The following is a 25687-nucleotide window of genomic DNA, read 5'->3' as shown; positions in this document are numbered from 1 at the left end:
CTGTCACGCACACTAGTCTGGCACGTGTATCCCTTCGTCTCACCATTTTTCCCTTTCCTCCTCCTTTCCCTGCAAGCAGCTAGGAAAGACAGCTGCCAAGTATCTGGGATCAGAGAGAACCTGGGTTCATGCAAAGAATAGCACCTGGTCCCTTGTTTTCAAAGGGAAATATTCAAATGCTATCACCTGTCATTACAGAAGGAAGTGAATTCCCTGACACAACTCCATTAAGTGCTTTTCTTCTAAGCAAAAAAAGACCACCTATGCAACTCTGTCATCTTATTGACAGCTTGAATACTAAGATACAAGGTAAAGCAATGTTTCTTCCCACAGCGTATCAGGAATACTTTAATAACCAAAAAGATTCAGATCAGCTTTAATCAAAGAAAGCATGAGTGGCTGTGTATTTAAGCAAGAATAACTTGTATTCAAATAATCATCACTGATGTCAAATTAACTTTCTGAGTCATTACACTTTAAATGTCAGTAAGCAGAGCATGTCATTCACTTCCATGATCTAGATCAGCATACATCCCCAGAAAGATGACAGACAGAATCAGTGTTTACTCCTCAACATGAAATCCTGTTTCTTTTTAAAGTAAAACATTCAGTAAACATTTCAGCATTTTCTTTGATTGGAAGTGATTGGGGGGGGGGGGCATATTTTATCCACATAATACTGACATACACAAATATATTTTTAATTTTTTTTGATTCACTGAAATTGGCTGAAATGAAACACGACAAAGACCTTCCCAGTAGTACTGCCTTGCAGTTGCCTTTTTATGAACAGAAATATTACATAGCAAACCCCTTAAATCTACCAATGTTGAGTAGGCATCACCTATGATCAGAACAAATAAACTCTCAGTTTCAAAAGAACAACTTCCTTTTGCTATTACAGCAGCAATCCAGATCCCAAACTGTATCTGTGTATGAAGATTCAAGTTGAAAAAAGGCAGTTCTTCAAAAACACCATCCTTTTTTTTTTTTAAGTATACTGAATAAAAGATTGCCTGTATCTTGCCATGTAAGAACAGTGCAACAAAATCTTTTATTGCTGACCAGGAAACAGTTCCACGTGATTAAAACAAAGACTTGTGCCCTTGTTCAAAAACAGTCAGATAATTAAGAAGTATCAGACACTAATCATGTCCATACAGTTTAAGTCTGCTTCCTTGTGTACAAACACAAGAAAAACAAATCACTGGTTTTCTGCAAAACTAAGCCTTATTCACTGTGAGACTTTTTTGGCGAGTGAAATGAAGGAAATGGTTCTGATACAGTGAATAGCTGTCTCATGAAATTATCTTCGTAAGGAAGAAGGTTCTGCAGGAAGAGTATGTCTGAAAACTGTTCACAAATATACACAAGGAGGCAGGACTGATGAAAAGCTACACGTGACCTTAGATTTACTGCAACTCTGCAAAATACAAAAAGATTTTGTATGAAAAAATTTTAAATAAAACATCTTTTACATGATTGCAAGTGCATAGTTTACAAGTTCAGCCTTGTATGCCTGTTGTCAGTTTTACAGCAAGGATGGACAATGTTTTGACAGAAGACAAAACAGGATAAGCCCTTTATCATGTTTCACTTTTATTGAACATTTTCTGCAAATGCAGATTACAACCTTGTTTCAGGTTGCACGCATGAACTTAAGCCATGATAAATCAATACTTTCTGAAATCCAAATCCTAGTGGGAAGGGGTTAGATAGTGGTTGATTTCTGTAGTTAGAGAAATTACAACAGTGTAACAGTCGCTCATAAAAGCAGTATGATGCAAGAGGCTCTTTGGTGCCAAAAAATTGTCAGTGATGCATTTATGAACGCTACCGAGTAGAAAGCAATCCAAATTACAACTCTTCCTCGCAGTGCTATAGAAACATTAAAGGACACTGGAGACTCCCATACCTTGAGTAGTCTGTGAAGAAATATCACCCTTAAAGAAAAGCTGTATAAAAATCAATGACAAAAAGACTTAAATGAGAAAGTATATCCTATCTTTCATCCTGAAATACAGGTCAGGTACGGCCCAGCTCTACAGCAGGCATATTAAATCATCAGATTTAAGGTGATCTATGCATTGAGACCTGAAAGATCACTGCCTTAATCTTACACCCATTCATATGGGCATTTATGTGGCAATGTAGTTGCATCATCGAAATCTTCAGTAGCGCCTAAAGAACATACTGCTTACATACCAGCATGCATCCAGAACATAATTCTAGGTGTCTGACACATGACTATGTAGAAACCCCAGATTTCAAGTGAAGTCTAAGAAATCCTCAAGTAACTTGTAATTCATATATCTACTGACTCGTGATTTTTTTTTAAACCGGAGAAGTGTAACAAAAATGCAGACTTACTTGTGATTTTTTTTCCAAACTACAATGTATAGGCCGATCCTCGCGTAGATATACACATATATACAAAATTTATAGAAAAACAAGAGTCCTGTAGACAAGATTCCTAACTTGAGCAGAAAAACACTACATATACCATAAAGGAGAAACAGAGATAAAGGGCCAATTCTGTCATCACAAGCACTTACGGTTCCACACTAACTTCAGTCATTATTGCATGCATTAGATGCCCAGAGTTACAAGGATCTCTGGGTACAGTTGAGCCAACTGACTAAATTGCTCTTCCAGTATATCTCACTTTCAACCTGATCTAAAAGTCAAGGTACTATTTAGCATGTCAAGTAGAAGAGGAAAAAAAACCTCATGTGATTTGCTACAGCATTAAGTGTAGTTATTTGCACAACCTGGCTAGTTTTAACAAAACTGCAAGTTTCCATTTCAAAATCTATTCTAACTTGCAACACCTGCATGGTAAGAAACAGAAAATAAAATATGCAGCTTCTCAGACACTCATTTGGAACCATCATCTCGAAAATCAAACATTCTGTTTCTTTTAAAATGCAAGTTTGCTTCACTGAACTATCACTGCAAATCCTATTTACTTTTTAATTGTGCCTGCCTCAGTGTATTTCAGTATACAGCTGAAACATTTGCACCCCCTAGCTGTCACAGGTAAGACACAGTACTTATATCTAACTTACATTCATTTTCAACTTCAAATTTATTGAGGCAGTTTATATCAATGTATCCATAAAATAATTCAGAAATAACCCAAGTATACCATTTAAACATCTTCATGATTTATCCATTTACACACTCAGTACACAAACAACCCAGCCTCTGTACAGGTTCATCACATGCAAACCACCCATAAAGACAAAAACTTTAATTAAAAATAAGTCACAACTCAGTGTACTGTTTCAACTGCATCTCCATTTACCAAATGGCACATTGAATATTCTCTAAAATAAGATGTTTTTAACAATCTTGTTAAAAAATTCTTGGGCAAAATATTTCTAGACTTAAAAAACATCAAGATTTTTCAAAACACTCAAGATACTATACAACTTATAATAACCTTGAAATAGGTTTACAAGGTTGTTAACCAAGGTATTTACATACCAAATAATGTAAAGCAAAAAAATCCGTATTTTTAATGACAAAAAGGTGATGCATTAAAGATTTATGAAATTAAAATTAAGGCTCTTTGTTATAGTTCTTTATGTAACTTTACATAATAGCCAACTTTGGAAATGTCAGTCTTGCACATTCTTGTCAATCTACTGCATTTAAAGCAGTAGAGTATATTAAGTATTACTTTGAATAATTACATTGCTACTTCTATGTTTGAGCATGCTTTTGAAACACTGTAATTATGAAATATTTACAATGTGTAGCCTTCAAACTTTATGTAAAAGCACAAGTATGCCTGTCTGACTTGAATACAGACAACATACTTGCAAAAACGTTTTTACTTCTCAAAATTAAATGCAAATTACTGCAGTCTTAATAAGCAAACCAGCTCTGAAAAGTTTTAATGTGTGCCTGAATGTGGACAAAGTTATGTGAAATTACTCAGACAGTACTGTTTTTCATTTTAGACTGAACTATTTTTTGTATCGGACTTTTCTTTAAGCATGTAGAAAAATTAAATATTTTTTTAAAAAATTATTCCAAGACCTACATACATTTTCTGAGCTATGCCCGTAAGTTTCTTGAAAAATCAATACTGTCTAGCAGGTTGTAATGATTGGTCCACAGTTTATTTCAGGATGTGTGTTCAACTAAAAGCAACTTGCTGTTTTTCAACGTCATATCTCTTAAAAAGCACAGTGATATAAAACACTGAAGACAGAACAAAAAAATGGAATGGTAACCTAAAGATCAAATTCATTAGCCATTTCTCCTACTATATCAAAATTTGTAGTCAGAATTGTCTTTATTGACTTTATTTTTAATTTTTGTACACAAAGAAAAACATGTTCATATCCATCATGAACAAAAACTTAAAAAGGCAGAACTAGAAGACATTTGTGTCCTTCACCAAAGCAAAGCTGTGCTAAAGGTTCCAAACATTTCCATTTTTAAAATAAATATTTTCTTTTTTCATTGTCTACATTCCAGTCTTCAGAATGTCACTGGAAACTGCAGCCTATCATGAAATACACACTTTTAAACAGAGTCCCAGCTCACTGTGTTTGGTAGCTTGCCATACCATATCCAGCTTGGTTAGGTATTACAGGAGCACCTTGTCCCTGGGCAGGCTGAGCACTAAATCCACCCATCCAGGCGGCAGATGGAGATTGGCTTAAAAAGAAACAAAATGGTTAAAAAAAAAAGGAAGGAAAAAAAGAATAATAATCATGCAAGCTAGTCAAGTTATTTACAAGACAACAGACTAAGAACATAAAAAACATACTTCCTGCCCTACCATTCATATCACAATAGAACAATTTCTTCTTCTTCTTTAATGAGTAATTCAGGTTAAGTGCTACATGTGATTCTTGAAAGTATCATACACTTTTTAAGAACAAGGAGAAAGAAAAAGCCCCACAAACCTCGGGTACTAGTTGCATAGGACAACTGCCTCCAAAGGCATGTACATACACAGGTGGCTGTAAGTCAACATCAGTGATGCAGAAATGCAAAAAATTCCCAACACCTAATTGGCATGAATACCAGTTTATCAGGGCTTAATATGTTTAATTGGCAAGAGATAATGAAGAATTACGTAAACAAGTTATTTTAACAGTATGTTAAAACAAAAAAATTATTGTGAATACTTCAGTCTTTGAGAGATCAACTATGAAAAGCCCATCCAAATTCTGAAACTGCACGAGTTAAAACATCAGTATGTAGTTTCTTCTCTCCAGGGTTATGAACCCTTTCGGTAGATACCTGGGCTCCCTGGTTCAGACTCTACAGTACTTACCACTTCAAGACAGAATCCAGGAAATTTTTAGGTATCGGACAGGAGCACCATCCAAAACTCTACCATAGAGGAAGCCTTTGTGCCTTGAGTCTCAAAACACCCATACATATAAAATTTGTTATCGAGTACAAGTCGGAGTGACTCACCCCATTATTTGGTCCATGTTAATCATTAAACATAAGCTTTAAGTGCATATGAGTCCACCTAAGGCTTGAAACCTTGTGCAACCCTTGAACCACATGAGCCTGAAACTCAGATATAACATTCTGGGAATATTCTAAAAAAATTAAATAAATTACTTACTCTACTCCAAAACCCTGTTGATTCCATGCTTGGCCATACATTCCATACGATGGTACTTGCCACCCATTAGCCATATATTGCCCGTACTGTTGTGGATTTCCATATACTTGGCTCCACTGCCCCCACTGACTGTAATCCACCTAAGGAGAGAATAATTCATAGTACTTCAGGTTCTGGAGATCGATTATGTTCCTTTTGTGCTGCCGAAGGAAAAATTTTTGGCTATATCAATCACAGGGCTAAAACGAGCAATAACGAGATCAGAAAAATAAGACATCACTGTGTCTTAATTAGATCCTTGTACCGAAATACGTGTTTGTGTGTGTTTGAAATACCAAAGATTATTTGGTTGGATAGCCACCTAGTCTGCAGTTAGTGAACTAGCAAGAATCAGCATTACCTCAAAGTTTCTCCCTATCTTGAATCATATCCAGAAGACAGTAACAGACATTCCATCAAAATCACTAGCCCAGTTTGATGAACAACTGCAACATAACTGAGACAGAACATTGAATTTCATAAGAACTCTACCACAAAATTTACCTATTATAACTGGGAAGGCATTACAGGCACATAGACGATTGCTTTTGTAATACAATGAAAAGGTTAAAGCGCAGTTACCTGTTGGAAGTTTTTAGTCATATCAGGGGATTCTTTACCCCAATAACATTTAACAACATGTCCTTCAATTGTGGTTCCATTAACTGAAACAATAGCATGTGCTGCACTTTCATGGGTTGAAAATCTAAAGAACGTAAAGACAAACCAATGTTATGCTTTATAGTACTTTCACCCGATTGTTAAAAAACAGTGACTCCATACATACAGGACATCCAGAGAAAAAGATCTGCTTTCACAGATATTCATCTTCTCAGGTAAAAAGATTGGTGGCCACTTTTAAAAGTTCCAAATTTTTCTATGAACATATAGTGACAGCTTTTAATGTATCAGCAGAAGTTCAATCAAGTGAAATTACAGGAAGACAAAACATTACTACATGAACAAAATCACAGATTTTATTTTTCTCTGTCCATACCTGACAAATGAGTAACCTTTTTCTGGAAACACCCTTATTTCCATAATCTGTCCAAATGGTGAAAAAGTCTGTCTCATAAGTTGATCTATAACATATAATATTTTTGAATTAGTAACCATCTTGGTGTCCAAAAAGTTTCAACAATAAAAAAGCAATAAACCAAATCATACCTGTTAGCCCAGAGGCAATTCCTCCACAGTACACAGTACAATTTTTTGGACTTGACTGATTTACTACATCTTCAAATCTCAACTGTTTTGTATTATCTACAAAGAGAGAAGGCTGTTTTGAAGCAGTAGGTTAACGGTAACCACAGAGCCCCAGATACTTACCTTGTACCCAAGTACGAATTACTCATTTAACAAACACATTCAATATTTTATGATAGACCAGTAGTGCCACAACTATGTTGATATAATACCCAAAAAAAATCTATTCTTTAAGACCTGGAAGTCAAGCTAAATATGTAATTAAAGTGACATGATTTTTGCAATATTCTATTTTATTCCTTCATTGAACAGTGCCATGCAAGAGAGCAAATAAAACATGAAGGTCTTACTTTCTTGTGTACTTTTGGGGGCTGGTGGTTTCCGTGTTGCCCAGTTAGTTCTGATCTGACGGCCTCCCAACCACTGGCCTCCCATGTGTACAATAGCATTTTCTGCATCCTAAAGAGATGAAAATAAAGATTGTAACACATCCAAACAAGAAGTATGTACAAGTCTACCTCTAAGAAAGACTTAGTTGTCAGTTACTTCTGTTGACAAAACAAGTAACAGTACTAAAAGGTATATGAAATTCTGAACAAACACAGCAAGCAGCCAAAAATGAAGTACCATCAAGCCAACCGGTTACAGAGAAAGCCCTCAAGTGATTTGGTAAAACCTTCCTCCCACCCCCATTTTCTACACACAGGTTAGAAGCCAACTACAACCATACATATACTACCTTTACACAACAAGCAACTGTACTGGAATATTTGAAGGCTGCCCAAAAAGTACAAAGGTCATACAGATGCCAGAAACAATTACTGAAATAAAACAACTATAATTTTAATTGTAGAAAAAAAATTATTTTGCCAGTTGATTGTATTAAAAATACAATACACAGAAGTATATTTGACAGTAATAGATGAGAAGTCAGGAAAGACTTTTTAATCACCAAAATCCCTCACTGACAAGTTTCTCAGATGTAACCCAACTAACGGTTATACCATGAAGTACATGTTTGCAAAGACACTGTATAATAAGATCTGAATGTGTTTTTTTAGAACCATTATGTGCATTCAGCATAATAGGCCGAGTTTAGGTAGAAAAACTATAAGCTCTGGGAAAGCTGAATAGTAGTTACTATGAAACAGTGATGTTGAGATACAAACAGATTGAGCATTTAAGTTTCCTTTTATTTACTATTTGCACACAGCCCTGGTCCCATCCTCTCTTCTGCCCTCTGGAGGCACGCAACTTATGTCTGAGCATGAACTGCTTTGTAAGTTCTGTAAATATTAAAGTCATTGTATGAAGACACACAGACACACAGAGTCCATGGCCCATGTGGCTTAACTTCTTATCTTGAGCATGAATTAGAAGACAATCTTTAAGTTCACATCGTAAGCAGAAACATCCTGTAAGCAAGGGATAAGTTTGCTAACACTTGCAAGAAGCAATTTTTTCCACAACTGCTTTGAAAGCAGACAGGCAGAGCGAATAGTAGGTATGTCTGAAATGCTTTTCCAAGGGCACAAAGCTTAAGAAAACGTCAAGCACAAGGGAAGAAGAGAACATATGGACAAGGTAAAAGGTGAGCGCCTGGTGTTGTCCTCCCTCACACTGAAGGCTTCCAGCTACAACAGACTCATCTCAAACTCAAATCACTCAGGACCTTGATCCTCCTAAGTTCTCATTACAGAGAGTACTCATTTTGAAGACAATACATAAATACAAAAAAATTATGAGACACAACCAATAAGAAAAAAAAACCCCCGAAAATACAAAAACAAACCATCAGACGATAAAAAAAACCCCAAACTTATTCAAGCACCCTCGCTCCCAAAGCATAACGAGTAAGTTACAAACTGACTAGGAAAGGAAACTAGCTCTAATGAACCTTGCTGCCAGTCTTGAGGATCACAGCAATGACAAAAATGGAAGGGAGTCCATGCCATAACTGTTCCAGTTCAATGTAGGAGTTTAATTTTCTCCTAAGTGTGATGTGCATTAAGATCTCAGGCTGGAGTACCTGAAGTCTGGGAACTTATCCCACTTTCCCAATTCTAACAGGATGACAATAAATTCCAAAAACTAGGCCTTAGACTACCAGCTCAGGAAGATCGTGCCATAACCCTATAGGTGCAGCTGCTGTTTTAATGAACAGCAATCAGGACAAGTTTTAGAAGTACTTTTCATTACTACATTTAGAATTCATCCATTAATTTTGCAGAATGAATACAGATTTTAAATTGGAGCTTTTTATGGCTCAGCCTTAAAAGAATCCAGTAGCTTGCATTTCATATAACTGTTATAACATTTCCCCTACGGCCACAGAAACCAAACATGGTAAGGGAAGAGGTGTCCAAGGAAATAAGAAATCTATTCCTCTTGTCTAGTTCAGCTGCAACACAAAATAAATGAAGTGCAAGTGGAAAAATACACTAAATCAAGGTATTCAACTGTAGCATCTTATGGCATTTGCAAATCTGAAGAAAAGAAATTCCAACTTTTTCTTCTGATTAAGATTCAGTTCCAGATAAGCATTACAAAAGATAGAAAAAGAGTCTTGACATGGAGGACTTCTGACCACACAAACAGGCTTAAATGCCTAAAATCCTACACGGTATGTGTTTTTCCTATGCAAAATATTTAAGGAAAACTGTGTAAACAGTTTTCCCATGCTGTCCTAAATGTACCTCTAAATGCATACAGCTCAATTTTTCAGTTAATTTTCACAAATTTCTTAGGCTGTCAAGCATTTAACTTCCAAATTCACAAACTGGTAGGGGTTGGAAGGGACCTCTAGAGATCACCTAGTCCAACCCCCCTGCTAGAGCAGGATCACTTAGAGCATGTTGCACAGGATGGCGTCCAGGCGGGTTTCGAATATCTCCAGAGAAGACGACTTTTTGTATTAAAATTAAAAATTAAATTACCAAGAATTATTTGTTGAGTCAATTGTATTGCTGTAAATATTAGGGCATAGCACTATTTTTATCAGTACTATACTGATCAAATTCTACAAATAACATCTTTAATATCTGTATCAGAAAGGGATACTTAGTCACTTGTCGGAAACATTTTTTCCTAAGCATATGTAACATTATCTAATGTAACAACACCCAACACAAAGCCAAGAACCACCTTCAGTTTTACAACGTGCATAAGCAAAATGCTTTAGAAGTGCAGAGTCAACGCTTAGCTGCAAATTAATTGCTCAACACAAAGAATCGTCTTAGACTTCAAAACATTCTAACAACTCAAGCAAAGGACCAACCAAGAACTTTACTGAGATACAAAGCTCAAGCAAATAGATCCAGCCATACCTCAGTATATGACACGCTTGGCTGCATTAGGTCCCCAGAAAGACTGAGCTTTGGTGTGAACCTGAACCTGACAAACCCCAAGCCCCGCTGCATAGCGTGGCACTGTGCTCCAGGATGCCGCTTTGCAGGGGCTCCTACCTCAGCACGTGGAACCACACTGGATCTGGCGCAGTGCCTCAGCTATGAGACCCAAAGCACCACGGATTGCACCAGGCACCCAACTCGCTGCAGGAGAGATGGTTCCACAGACTAAGGTGAACTACCCTAATATACCCAAACATGCTTCCTATGTTCAGGAATCTTCTTTCATAATGTTCCTGAATCTTTTTTTCGCAATGTTCTCATAGCATTGCTGTCACCTGAATTGTTTCAACCCTTAACCGTAAATAATTGAAGTTTTTCACTAACGTGAACTTGTCCTGTACACGCAAATTTATTTCCCTTGGGAAAGTCTGATATGTAGTGAACATATAAACAAAGAGGCAAAATTAGAAGTGGAAAATAGGCAATTATTTTAAAACTACATTGTGATTACTCACCAGTTTGTTATAAAAAGATACAAAACCATAGCCTTTTGACTTTCCAGTTGCCATATCTTTAACTACCCGTGCATCCCTGTGAAAAGAAGCACAGCTATATGAGGGTTATATTAATAACCTGCAAAATAAAAACTAAAAGGAACCACACACACTGTATTGTGAGCATAATTTTTTCTTATAAATTCAGTTAGCCCTAAAACTACAGTCATTCCTGAACTCTCCCTATTGCTTCTTTACCTGTTAGAAAAAAGCAGTAGGACAAAAAAAATAACATGTAATAAACATGCAACCTATCCACATAACCTATACTAGCTAAAACTAGAATGTTCAAATTTGAAGTATAAGAGAAACAAAGTTTCCTTTTCTAATATTCTATTGGCTAGGGTCCTCTAAGGTTTACTGTTCTATAAATTACTGTAACAATTCTATCTAATTTACCATGCATTTTCTAAATAGTTAAATGTCTTCTGCCTAGTGATACAAAATATATGAAATATTAAAAAATCGAAAAAGAGGAAAAAATAGGAATTAAAAGGCATACATGGCCTGTTAACAGATTTCTTTATTTTTCTTGGTCAATTCTCTACCATCATTTTGGAGTTTGGGCAGCTGTAAATTTTGAAAAATTGACATTTTCAGAAATTTAAGAAAGGAGAATAAAACTAACAACAATGCTAAGCACACCAGTACGAAAACAACAAATTTACACAGAAATTTTAGTGAGTAAGTTAAAATGATTGGAAATATAGAACTGCACTGAATATAGAATGTTAAAATGTAAATACTAAAATATGTATATATAAATAATGTATAATAAGAATAAATAGAAATGAGAAAAAATCTACAACTGAGTTCCAGTGTGCACAGTTCCTTGCAGTTAGCCTTCAAGATCCTGTCCATTCTTATGAGCAATTCTGCAAAATAACCAGAATGCTATTACTTTTAATTGTGACTTGGACTTTAGAAAAACTGCAGGTCTCAGGTATAAATATAGATTGAGAAACAGAAACCTGAATTATTCTCTTTAAATTGATTTTTAAAACAGTACTACTTACCACAATAAGAGACAAAAAGCAAAGTAAACAAAATAGCAGAGGTAAGAAATAAGATTTATGATTCATTTAAAAATATGCGTACAGAACAAGAGAAAAATAAGAATTTTGTTCTTAGAAATATATTCCTGTAAAGTAGTACAAAAACATTCATGTGCAACTTTGAAAGATTTTTATAAACTGATAGATTAACAGACTTTTTTTTTGTAGCAGTACTCTTAAGGATATACATACTTTAGCACTCACAAGGATTCTTGTAATGTTAAATATGTTCAATTAAAACACCAGGTGATTTAGTATCACCTGAATTATCTATGAGAAGTTAAGAGAATGTCTCTTTAAACTGGCAGAAATGCGCATATATTGTAAATCCACCATTCTTTCATTTAAATATTAGAATCTTAATTCATCCCCTGTTATCATCCAAAAAAGTAGATTTCATTCTCATAAATATTAGCTTTTTTCAAAACATACAAAAATTATTTAACTAGCTGCTTCATAAAATTATATTCCAATTACCCAGTTTTCTATACTGCCTATGAAACGTAGTATGAATGCATACAAAATACACTGAGGATGCAACATATACCACTTGTCAAGTCACTATTCTGTACACATTCTGAACAAAAGAAAGTCACGCTTCGGAACAGTAATTAAATTTTAATAAGAAGTTGAAGGACATTAGCATATAAATTAGGTTAAAAGCACATTGCTTTCAGCAAAACCAGAGCACAATTACATTACTGTATTTACAATCATGATAGATACTGAGATGAAACAATAACCCCTCTTTACTGCCCACCCAACATAAGGAAATTAACATCAGAAAAATTGTCTAAAGAGATAAGAAATAACATTTCAAATCAGAAACAAACTTTCACTGTCATATTTTCTAACTGATATTGGAAATGTTTATCATGATACTTACGATATTTTACCAAAAGGAGCAAATGCTGACTTGATGTCTTCTGTTGTTATTTCTGGACTTAAATCCCCAACGAACACATGGAAGTGATCTGAAAATAAATAATTTACTAATCAAATATTTAACTGCTATCTAAAATTTCAACTCCTGAGAAAGTGATGCTCTGCACACCGCACTGGGAACCAGGAACGCCCACGGATTCCATTTGATGAGCAGCAGCAATTTAATCTGTCCACTCCAGTTTCCCCAGTTGAAAAGCAGAAACAGAAGAATTAGTTTGCAAAATTCCATTAAACACAAGATGGGAAGGAGAAAAGTTATGTTTAAAGGACAAATTATTACCACATTGTGAAGTATTTGTGTAGAAGTGATACTGTGGCATTACTTTACTTACTGGATGTATCTTTTTTCTGGCTACTTGGTGTTGTTGCCCAGTTTACTTTGACCTCCTGAAAATAAGTATAAGATTTAGTATAAATTCACAGAATCCTTACATTTTATAAGTTCGTTCAAGGGTGGGTTACAACTGTCAATATTTACAAATCATCATTCAATATGAAACACTGTAGTAATTAGAACATCACAAGTGGTATGTTTCCTCAACAAGATTTACTTTTTTAAAATCAAGATTTTAAAAATACTATTCTAACAATATTTAACCTTAGTAAACATGTTCAGCAAAATGAATGCCCCACAGTTTTATTAATATTTTTACACAAACCTATATTCCTTAAATCTAAGATTACAATGTAAGCAACTTACCTTTCCCAAAATTTTTCTCCCATTCATAGCAGCTAATGCAGCAGCTGCATCTCTGTGTTCATAAAATTCCACAAAGCAATAAGGGTCATTGCTTGTATGCTGCAAAACAGAAAATCCAACAGAAGAGTTGACCCTTCTGCTATCGGGTTGCTGAGAAGAAAATCCAGGAAAATATATTACTTATAGCTAGAAACTTTAAGAATGATTTGCATTAGATTTATGAAATAGCCTTTGACATTACACTTAAATGCAAGAATTATTAAGATGGACCTTTTATTAAAGGTCTAGCAATTTCTGAAGTATAGTTTACTTTATATGAGGGCTCAATACTTTAAGTTTACTAAACTAAAAACAATTCAACTATCAGAAAAGTGATCTGCAGACTGGATGGAAGGGGGGAAAAGGGGAAGAATGGAGAGAAGAACAAAAATGGTCTTCTGCCTCACATATACTCAAAGCTTGAAAGGTTTGATCCCCAGATACATTTTTGCTAATTTTGTCTCTCCTGCTACTTAAGAAGCCTTTCCCTTTTATTTGCCTAAAAATCACTAGCAGACAGCAACCTAGAAGTTGCATATTCTCACTCTCAACTGAAAAATGTTATACCCAGCAACTGGGAAATATCCCTTTAAAAGGGCTCAAAATAGTTTAACTGATGAAAAATATATTAATCAATTGATTATTACTCTGTTAAATCCTGGGTATAGCCTCTTTTTGCAAGATGGCCTATCGAATCACCTTAAAAAATACTGACAACGCTCACTGAAGTATTAAATGTACCAGAGTAAGAGTTTTCTGAAAAGCTGATCAAGTGGAAATGATGATTAGAATGCCAACTTTAACATTGGATTTAATCTGCCTAAAAGATGTAATGAGTACAAAAACTAGAGCCTTACACTGAAGTATCTACATTAACTTCTCTGCACATGTATGGACCAAAAGATGATAAATACTAATATTAAACTAAAATTATTTCTTGCATGACAGGGAAGGGCATAGTACATAAAGAAACTGCTTTGGCAACAGTATTCTTGTGTATCAACCTCCCCCAGTGTCAGACAGAGGATAGCTCTAACACAAGTTAAGAGTAGGCTTTTACCAGTTTTACGATTTAACTTCTGAGAACTCATGCACAGTTTTATGGACAAAGAAATCCTAATTCTGCCCCATAAAACTGGATTGTGTATCTTCAAACATATTTCTGTCTATACCTGAACAAGGGAAGCTATTAAGATCTAACAGCTGAACCAATCATGATGCCTTTGTATACTTAAACGATAAAGTAGTCTGAAGTCATCCTTCTAAACACTGTCAGCACTAGGTGTCTCTAACTGATGCAAAATGAACAGATGAGAGAAAATACACTCTTTTATAATCTCAGGTATAAATCACAACAGCTTTGAAGTGCTCCAAAAGCACACTCACCCCAGATGCCCCAAAATAGGAAGCCTTAATTTACCCTCTTCCCATACTACTTTCCTGCTGCAGTGAAAACAAGATTTGGAAAACCCATTTAAGGCCATAATAGATTTAGTGCAGTTTACACTTCAACTGAAGTGCAATTTTACTTTTACACTGGGGGGGCGGGGGAGGTGTCTTCTTTTGCACTAAGAACTTCTCTGAACATGAGAACGGCCTCTTTTGCAGATGTGCAGATCTTTAGGTGTTCAAGATACCTTTAAATGGTAGTCATACATCCCCCTGAGTATTATATACCCCCGAAATAAACACTTGAAATCTCTACACACTTGACATGTTCATGTCACATATTCTACAAATGAAAACAAGAGTGAGCAAACAGTGATACACCTGGATTAAGGGGGAGGAGGGGAGGAATCACAAAAGGAAAACATTCAGGTATAAACTTGTGGTATCAAAAATGGACAGGAAAAAAACACTTAAATGTAACTCAGTGCCTCTGAAAAGTTTACAACACACTGATTAGAAGGATGGACAATATGTACAGGTACTTTTGACAGTTAAAAGCATTGTAGCTGCAGGCCAGTCCCAGTCTAGAATCCAACCTGCACTTGCTGACTGCTTGGTGACAGGTGCTAAGGTCAGCCAAGTGCGTTCACCTCTGTAGGGCCGAATATAGCTCCAAGTAGCTTTTTGTTTATCTTCGTATTTCATAAAGATGTCTCACTTGTTCTTTCTATGGTTATGTAAAATCTTAAACCCACAAAGTCTAAATGAAGGTAAAATGACTGTTGGAATTTTTCATCTGGTTCTAAAGAAAGCAAATCAATGCTAACATCTCTCAATCAGCTGAAGGTTATAGCAGCAGTTCCTTATTTCTGAAGACTATATGACAAATCAAAACTGTTTCTTCAGAGGAAAACCTAACAACTGTGCTCTGTTACCCTTCTGTTTAGTTATCTTTCTTCAACAGCCTTATAGAAAATGTGGCAGAGCTCTATTAAAACATTTTAGTGAAGATAAAAGTGCCACATGGGAAATTATTAGTTAAGACAAAGATGAGAGTGATTAAACAAGCATCAGGTGAATAAGCAGCTAAAAACCAGAACAGCAGTGTGTCACACTGAAAGGAAAAGACGACCACAGAGGAGTTACTAGTTGTCTTCCTAAAGAAGTCTGGTTGCAAGACTTGCCTTTTAATACTTTCATTAACGATCTTGACAAAAAAAAATAATGTGACTGTACTCAGGAAATCTGTAATTACAAGTCAGTATGAACCATAAGAAGTAGGAAGAACATACAGAAAACCAGAGCTGAAGAACCAAAAATTAAACCTAGCAAAAGTTCCAATTAGTCCCTGCCTGCTCAAAGTTTATCACTTATAAAAACACAAGGAAGGAAAAATATTAGGGAGCGAGAAGTTGCCTAGGACATGTCAACAAGACCACCGAAATGGCTACCAACCCTAAATGTACCAGAGTATTTAAAACAGAGAGAAGAAAGTATTAATACTTACCAACACTTTTGTACTAAAGACCTTATCTGGAATACTACGGAAATTTTGTGACTTTGTTTCAAGAAAAAATTAGTTTAAGAACAGACAGGTGCAGACAAGAGCTATTCGCACTGACACAGAAGAAGGTCAGGAAGAGCAAAACTTATTTTGAAGGATTCTTTACTTTTCATGCATAGTGAAGAAGCATTTATTTGAGAGGGAAAAGAATTACTGAGGCTTATGTTCAAATAAAGTGAAAAATGTACAAAATAGCCGTAAATAACACTCAAAACAATAAGGTTTCTGATTATCAGAACAACATTGTTCTGAAAAGAGGGGGTAACAATCCCTTAAACAAAGCAGAATCTCATCTTCAGCTGGTAAAAGCTATGTCAGGGCTACAAGCAAAAGTACAGGACTGTACACAACAACAGGTCTCTTCTGCAAAGTTATCCCCAAAGCCAAACACAATCAACCTAGAAAAATCACTACCAGTAATGCCAAAAGAAGCCCCCAACTCCATTTATTTTGCATAACTTTATCCTAAGTTACATTATAATTGCTACCCGCCCGGATGTGGAAGGCCTTACCTCTGTTATCATTTTACAGCTTTTGCATGGTCCAATCTGGCTGAATAACTGAAGTATAAGAACTTCAGTCACATCTCTGGAGAGGTTTCCTACATAGCTACACAAGGAAATTAAAAAAAAAAATCAAATTTTAAACCAGAAATTTTCATATTTTTAAATGTAATTATAATTTTAAAAATCTTAAATGACTATGAAAAATCTCCCTTTAAAATATCCCAGGTATCTTCAAGACAACATCTACCAATTATTTCATTATATAGTTTTAATGCAACATTATGTTGGCCACACAACTGAGAACATGAAGCTTGATACAGACATAATACTGGACACTGATATCTAGTGCCAATGGTTTATTTGACGGAGAAATCTTAAAAAGCAGGAAGAACATTGCTCAAGAATGTTGGGCAGAACAAGCAACCAACTGGGCAAAGATGGTTTAAGTTTCACTTCCCACTGAGCACCTAATGAAGGCTAGTTCTGAATCTGGGTACAAATCCACATCTAACTCCTATTAGTTCAGTAATAGCTATCAGACAAAATGTGCTGCCTTGCCATCGACCAACTCAGTTTTTCTGTTTTCCTGAACATTTGGAAAAGCAGCCCACTCACCAATAGGCAAGGCAATTTATGCAGCGTTATGCCACAAGAATGCTCCGCATGGCATCTATCTCAACAGCTCCCACCTCTGTAGATCTCCCCCAGATTTTGGCAGGGTTATTTTAGTATCACCCATACTTCCTTATTTTTTTATTTATAAAACCTTAGAAATAATTCCAAGTTTTGAAATACCTATCAAGTTTAGATAGTCCTAGATTTACCCAGATAACCAGAAATCCAACACCAGAGTTTTAGAACTACTTCTAGTACAGTTCTCTATACTCACATAAAGTAAAACCGGGTCAGAGATGGCTGAGAAAGTGTCATGCATGCAAAACTGAATTCTTAAGAAAAAGAGTGACTAATTTGTAATCAAATTGTAAACAAAGTGATCAGTTAAGAAAAAGGCTTGTCACAGCAAGAGAACTCAAAAGTCATCAGCACAGGCACATTCATTGTCTTTACAAGTAAGCCTGTCAAGACGTAAAGTGTTCAAGTGCAACCAATAACACAAGTGGAACTTCTGTGATTTAGCTGTTGAAACAATACACATTTTATTCATTTTACTCTGATCTATTACAGACTGTCATAATACAGAAAACTAAAGTCAGTCTGAGCTGTTAATACACTTCAGCGAACAGAAATGTGAACCTGCATTTCTCAGTCTATGCCTAAGCCAAATTCTTTTGAGTACAGCAATTTAAGTGCACACTTCTTTTGCTTAATGGGAATCCCTTTAAAAATTTTGAAACGCAATTTCTGTGTTTGACAACTGGACTTTCATCTAGCTTCAGCAAAATTAAAATGGATGCTATTTGTTTTCATCTAAACACCACACAATGATACCAACAGATTTTTGCTTATGTTGTTATTGTTTCAACAACTATGAAACAGTTCTGTACTCAGTCAGGACTAAAATGCTACACAAGATCCAGAGTGAGTTTCTTACATATCACATCACCTGAATACAGAAACTTCTATTAAAAGCTTTCATGCACTCATTACTGTATTACTAAATATGTATGAATTAATAGAAGTCATTAATAGAAGCTACATTTGCAGCCTGTATTGTTATGAAACATTTCAGTAAAGAAGTTAAGAACTGCAGAATTCTCTAAGACCCATTACAGGATAAATTGCCCATCTCACTAACTTTTCAATTCTCTATTCTGAAAACTTAACAGTTAAACATTTATCTATACCTTCTTTCTGAAACCTTAACTAAATTTTTGTTAATCATTCACCAAGATTAAATTGTAAATCACTAATAGTTTTAAATGGAAATATTAACCTTTCCAGATACTACTAAAATCAAACGGAAAATATAATTACCAGTAGGAATTCCCACATGAAGTGTCAGTGCTGCTGTGAACTTGTTACTGGCACTTGTTTCCTTTGTATGTTGTAGAACAGTATTAGTTAACACCATGCCTTAACAGCATGCTGATATAAACACCTGTACAGTAGCACTGACATGAAATTAAAAACAGTGAAGTCCTATTAACATTATTTCTACTGCAAAATCAGATACAGTAAGGAGTTCAATTAACACTACAGAAAACCCAAAATCTCAGCCTCTTCTGCGTAATATTAATAACTATTTTGGAAATGCAAGAACTCTGAAAAGCAATCTGAAAAACTCCTCTTGGTCTGACAAAAAAAAAGACAGGAAAAGCCATTCCTTAGAAATCTACACGATTAAGGTAAGATAAATTGCACTAACTGCTAGAAGAGATACTAGGTGTTTTTTCCAATACTACTATGTCTTCAGCAAGATAGTTATGAGTGAGAATGTTGCATCATAAACTTTAGCTATTAAAGAGGTTGCCTCCTCTTAAAAAACAGCAGTGTAATTCTGGACCACTTGATTGCTAGATTCAAATGGAATCTAAAGTCCTAATGGTCCATTAATTCTCTAAACATGTATGATAAATACTGCCTTGATGTTTAATATTATATAGTCAGAAGGCATTAATACCTTTCACAAGTTGCTAACACACTGAAACTTGAGTAATACACATGCCAAGAATACTTCACAATAAAAGGTTCATATAACAAGGACAACATCCACAGAGACCCAAATCTCTTGAACTGCATGTAAAATATGGGAATACAAACCTCTACAAATTTGAAGCAATACACTAAAAAATAAGACTTGATGGTTACTTTCATGGCTTTAAGTAAAGTAGGTTGCAGTAACATTACCTCCTTCAGTACAGTTAAAGATGACTTAAAAAAACACCATACAAGCAAACATCTTCAGTTTACAATGTTTGAATACTATATAACTAAGGAAAGAAATATGTTTAACACATTAGGAACAGAAACCTTACCTTTCTGGAAACATAAAACTTTCCTCAGCTGATGCTAATCACCCACCACACATGGCCAGCCTATTGGTGCACTTAGTTTTCCTTTTTCTACTTCAATTTATATATGATATAACATAATGTATTTATGTATTTTCTATTCTACTTTATGAAATCTAAGCAGAACCACACCTGAAGAAAACATATGGCTTTTAACATGCTATTGCATGGTATTTCAATCTTTTTGTTTTGTTACATTCTAGAGGATATAATATTCCAACTTTCTAAAAATTATAAAACCCAACAGAGAAGAAGAACTTACTATACTTTTATGGGCTGTTGTCTTGGTTAATGTGACAGGGCAGCAAAAGTTGTGGCTTTTTGCATACAGGCAATAGCGTTTGTTCCCTTCTGCAAGTCTGAAGCACTTAAATACCAATTAATTAGCACATACCCCCCCAAAAAAATCCCAAACCACATATATATATATATCCTGATAGAGATTTCAATATATTACACTTTTGAATGCTGCTGACAACACAAAGAATAAGAAACTGTATTTGAAATTCAGAAACCTTGTAAAATTATCTAAAGAATAAAAGCAGCACATATCAGCAAGTAATGAGTTTGAGAATTAAAACTCTTTGACTAGACCAGAAAAATCCTCTTTATGAAGGTAAGCAGGTTTTCATTGTATCCTAGGCAGGTAACGAAGAAAGGGACATTTACAGCCACTACTTCAAGATCCACGAAACTCCCCTACATATTTTCTTGGAGGAAAGATAGTAAATATGTTTTCACACTCACACAGACAACATGCAAGAAATGGCAGATTCCATATTTAAATGAAGAAAGTATGGTAAGCAATAGGGTAACCGATGTGGTGAAAAGCCTCTAGAAATTCTAGTAGCATCTCTGCCTCGTGCTATCAGCTACTGGAAATAAAATGATACCAAGAAAAATCCACTCTGTAGACTTTGCTAGCAGACAATATTCTTCTATAAGAGAGCTGAACTAAAAGGAAGTATAACAGAAGTGAATCCAGCTCCCAGTTCACAGCTGAAGTCTTACTTACGTGCCCTATCCAAATTCCACGACACTAAGAATACAACATGGCAAAGCTAATAATACAACAACTTGTTGTATTCAGTGACTGTTCATGAAGTTTTTTCTAAAACTATTAATAAAGAAGTACATAAAAATTTGAAACTTGAAACTTTTCTTCTGGTTACCAGTGACAGCTGAGAGCATCAACAACACATTAGGTTTCTGATAGTTTAGTTTCCACCTTAAAGTAGAAATAGGACTTTGATACAGCTTGTGATGGAAGGAGATCTGACAATACTAACAGAAAAGAGCTTTCAATTGTTCTTAAAAAAACCCAAACAAACACACACAGCTCATTTTAGGACCAATTAATAAATTACACGTTACGAATTTTCTATATCACATTTGAACTGAGGAGTGTGACAAATCCTACAAAAAGCCCCTCCTTTCCCAAGTTATCTTCAAATTGTTTAAAGCAGTAAGGAAAACTTGGCAGAAAATGTTCAATGCATTCACATTTCTATAAAGGCCTACTGGTTACGAAATGTGAGAAATAAAAATGCAAATGGTGTCTATTTTCTATATTAAGCCTCAGAAAATATTTTGAATTCTTAGAGGTTCATGGCTGACCTAGGATGACTGAAAACAGCACAACAGGCCTGTAAGTAGTGCAAATGGAAACAATTATTATCACTGAGATATTTAAGATAGGCATAAATGTCAGGTGAACAGTGGTTTGGTGGGTTTTTCTTTTTATAATTAAAAAAAATGCTTGCAAGTGTTAAAAAAAAGAAAACTCCTTCCTAACCTACAGGTATAGTTTTTCTTTCTCGAAGAAATAAATGAAATACCAAAGACATTCATAAAGCATCACTTAAACTATCAACCAAGCCCTTACGCACATGGTCAAATAGCTACAGAAACAATTTGTTCTTCACTTATCCCCCCACACACACGCAAAAACAAACAAACAAAACCAAGGAGTTCAACTTAGAATACTACTTGGAGGCCAGTTTTATTTATATGAGAGATCATAACTGCTATGCATGAAAAGTACTACCCAGGATAATAGTCTTTAAAACACGACTTGCAATTCTGAATTTAAAGACATTTCAAATAAAAGGGACAAGAGGGGGCTGTAAAAAATGCTACAGCAGAAATTTTGTGTTCTATGAAAAAAGCCCCCAAATAATTACAGGAAAGTAACCCTACACGACTGTGGTTACTACCAAACTACTAAGAAATGAATGTTTATTAGTTTGAAAAATTAAACAGAGTCACACACCTGCAATAAAACATCTTGGGCAGCTGCAGAGATGCTATTTCAGACATCTTAATACAAATGTAATTTTTTCCTTGTCAGTGACTATGGGCTAAGTCAGGTCATCAATGGATGCGTTAGCAAGAAGAACCCACTCACAATGTAGTACCAAAAGTTGTTAGCAGTAAAAGAACATTTTAAAACTTAGTCTAGATATAGCACTTATTTAAAAAAAAAAAAAAGAGGAGCCAATCAGGAAGAGAGAGGAACCTTGAAAACAAAATTGAGTAAAACACTGTGTACCTTTGCCCTTTTCCCTCCTCTCATTCTAAAGCAACACTTAAAACTACATCCACTATCAGGGCCAAACAAACTCCGACCATTTGGGTAGTCAACACAAAAAGCATTTAAGGTATGCTTATTTAAACCATGCATCTCAGGGAGCAAGGACTAAGTACTTGTACTACACTATAAACAAGTTAAAAGAAGTTTTGCAGACATAGGAAGGAGAAAAAACACAAATTGCCTTGAAAAACCTTAAATGCCAAGTCATCATTTTGGCAGTGGAACCAAACTAAAGCAATTCAGAGATATTTCACTCTATTTCAGTAGTTTCTTTAAAGTGGCCTTCAATCCAAATTATCTTTGAAAGCCTTTCTGAAGGCTACTGTCCCAAAAACTAAATAGACAAAGATTTCACTTGCACTGTCTCGAGCTGTGTTTCTCATATGGGCAGCCTGAACGTTGTACTGTTGAGACTGCCTTTCTTACACGGACAGCCCGAACGTTGAACTGCTCCTACAGCACATAACATCCTTTGGCAACTGGAAACTGAAAAACCATGAACTAGTTAAAACAATCAACAACAGAATTACATGCTCTAAAGCGCCTACCCATACATACTAGCCCCCCCCCCCAAGTCAATCGGACAAAGAAAACCCATCAAATCATACCTACAGAGTTGAAAAGAAATCAACCGCAACCAAAAAAGCTCAAATTTATATTTTTAAACAGAAAACAGATGACAGTCACCAACTGATTAAATACTGCCTAGAGAAACACGGCCAACATATAGTTATTTCTTTTGCCAGGACCCAAGAGACTATTATTGAACCACACTGTACAATACTGGAAGGAAAAGCAATTTTTCCTATCTGCCCGCTATAGAGAGGCCGTTTTACGGCGCTCCCCATTCCACCCACCGCAGGGAGAACACAAAGAACTTCCCTAAGGCCAGGACTGCTCTGACGGGGGGACCCCAGGGAGGGCGACCCGACCCCGCTCCTCCCGGCGCCGGCACGGGAGAGGCTTGTGCCCGCAGGCCGGGCAGCGGGGCTGCCTCCGCCCGCACCCCCCGGGCACTGGACACAGACCTACTTAAATCTCCAGTCCCCTCGCCGCCACCACGGCAGCAGCCCCGATTTCCCCCGTTTTCGCCTTGAATCGGTGCAACCCAAGCCTCCGCCTTCCCTGCCTCCGCTGCTAGCAGCTGCGCTCTCCCGTGCCGCCCGGTGTCCTCTCCCTCCGCTCTCCTGCCCGCGGCCAGCTCCGGACCCCGCTCCCCATCCCTCCCTCACACGCTGTCTCCTCGAGTACCCTCCGCTCCACTCTCCTCTCCCGCCCGCCGCCTCCCTCCGCTCCCCCGGGACCCTGCGCTCTCCGCGCCCCCCCGGCCCCGCTCTCCCCCATCTCCCGCACCCGCCCGGCCCGCGCCTCCCTGCCCCCACCGCGGCCCGGCCACGCACGCCTCCGGGAGCGCATCTCCCTCCCCGCCTCGCCGCCGGCCCGGCCCTCTCCGCCCCGGGCCCGCCAGGGCTCGCTCCTCACCCCCGGAGCCCCCCCCCCCCCGGCTCCGCGGCTTCCCCGCGGTCCCCTCCCCACTCACAGGGTCCTGGGCTGCCCGTCGTCTTCCATAATGGTGGGCGAGCGCCGCTCTCAGCTGCACCCGGGGGCAGCGCCGGAGGGGGGCTCCGCCGCGCAGGGAGGCGAAGGGAAGGTGAGGGTGAGGGCCCCGGCTCCCCCCGCTCCGTCTCGCCCCCTCGCCAGGTCCCGACACCGCAGCCCGAACAGGAGAGGGAAGAAGCACCACAAAATGGCCGCCGCCACCAGACACTCAGGAAGCCGTGCTCTGCGCAGCCGCGTCCCGCCGGCCCGCTCCCTTTCGGACCGGATTCTCCTGCTCGGTCCCCGCCGCCGCGCCGCGGAGCGCTCTGGGGATCGTAGGCTCTGACGGGGAGAGCGCGGCGGGACAGCCCGCGGAGCCTACCGGCCTTCTGGGTGCTGTAGTCCTCCGGCCGCGCAGCGCGCCGCGGGCCCGCGGGGAGCGAGGCCGGGACGAAACTACCGCTCCCAGCGTGCCTGGCGGGGCGTCAGCGGCCGGGCCGGGCCGTGCGGCAGCAGCCGTCCCTCCCCGCCGCGGGGGGCGAGTCCGAACCGCGCCGATTGGCCGCGAGCAGCCCGGGAACATTCGCTTGTCTGCGTCGGAGCCGAGCGGGCCAGGGCTCGGTACCAGCCTCGGCCCCGGCCCCGGCCCCGGCCGGGTACCGCCAGCGCCGGCCTACAGGAGCGGCTGGGGAAAGCCCGTGCTGTACCACAGGCCCCCGGGGGTCTCTGGTGGGGGGCTGACGCAGAAGCATGGCGGTAGTGTGTGCATAAGTGACGAATGAAGTGATCTGATACAGCTCACTTGTATTGCCGTGTGCTTGCCTGAGGGCAGTCGGAGTTATACTGCACTACGTTACCTCATGTCGAATTCACAAAGAAAGATGATGATTTTACGTGCTGTCCACATATGGTACCTATAATACCGCCTGGTTGTCTTCAGATACCACAGTGCGTAAGTACAGAATCAATTGTAAAGACTCTGACTGTTAGGAGACGTGCAATGCTCAAGGGGCTCACCGAGAGCAGAGGCGATGGGGAAAGAGCCCTGTCCATCCTGCTCGTTCCACACGCGCCATGACCTGTCTCGGGAACCGTACGGCGGGGCACAATTTCTCAGCACCGTGACTTGCACCGTGAAACCAACTTCTGTCATAGGCACAGAAGAAAGCACCATTAATTAGCGCTTAGAACCCCAAACAGCGGTGGTATTGCAAAGCAGAACTCAGTGACTGGGACTGGGACTCGGGACAAACGACACGGAGCGGTCATGATGTCTCAGAGTAGTTTGGAAGGAAGATGCTTTGTGTGTTACCATCCTTTGTCAGAAATTTCAGCAGAGGCATCTAGCAATGGTCTCAGGAAACTCCTGGAAGTGCTCTCCTTTTTACATCAAACATAAAAATCCTTGTTAACATCATTAAACCATTCTCACTACCAAAAAAAGAAAAATGTTAATACAATAATTTTATGCTAACTTTTATTTTTCTTTAGCTAGCAAGAAGTTGACTTAGGAATTGTCAGTGAGGAAACAGATCAGAATAGCTCTGCATAAGTGGAGATACTCCGCATAGGTGAAGTATGAGTATCCTCATGTGTAGTTACTGCAGAATAATCAGTGCTTTTACTCTGGAAAA

At 37.9% G+C, this 25687-nt stretch overlaps 1 protein-coding gene across 7 annotated transcripts; it reads right to left on the bottom strand.

Moving 5' to 3' along the window:
- Positions 1-687: 687 nt before the first annotated feature.
- Positions 688-24353, bottom strand: TIAL1 (TIA1 cytotoxic granule associated RNA binding protein like 1). 7 transcript variants are annotated; one of them, XM_054832805.1, is made up of 12 exons: positions 24055-24353; positions 16956-17052; positions 13452-13550; positions 13084-13138; positions 12693-12780; positions 10713-10788; positions 7198-7306; positions 6809-6904; positions 6639-6723; positions 6224-6347; positions 5603-5742; positions 688-4674 (listed from the first exon to the last, which is right to left on the bottom strand). In XM_054832805.1, the coding sequence occupies exons 1-12, from the start codon at positions 24081-24083 to the stop codon at positions 4557-4559; spliced, it is 1116 nt and encodes a 371-aa protein (XP_054688780.1). In that variant the 5' UTR covers positions 24084-24353; the 3' UTR covers positions 688-4556. The 7 variants fall into 7 exon arrangements, with proteins under 7 accessions (XP_054688780.1, XP_054688779.1, XP_054688784.1 ...); XM_054832804.1 differs by having other exon boundaries at positions 13452-13601; positions 24055-24311; XM_054832806.1 differs by lacking the exon at positions 688-4674 and adding an exon at positions 6003-6098 and having other exon boundaries at positions 5606-5742; positions 13452-13601; positions 24055-24321.
- Positions 24354-25687: the final 1334 nt, after the last annotated feature.

Source organism: Grus americana, chromosome 7 (genome assembly GCF_028858705.1).
Source record: "Grus americana isolate bGruAme1 chromosome 7, bGruAme1.mat, whole genome shotgun sequence".
Taxonomy (NCBI): Eukaryota; Metazoa; Chordata; class Aves; order Gruiformes; family Gruidae; genus Grus; species Grus americana.
This window is presented reverse-complemented; position numbering and strand designations above follow the sequence as displayed.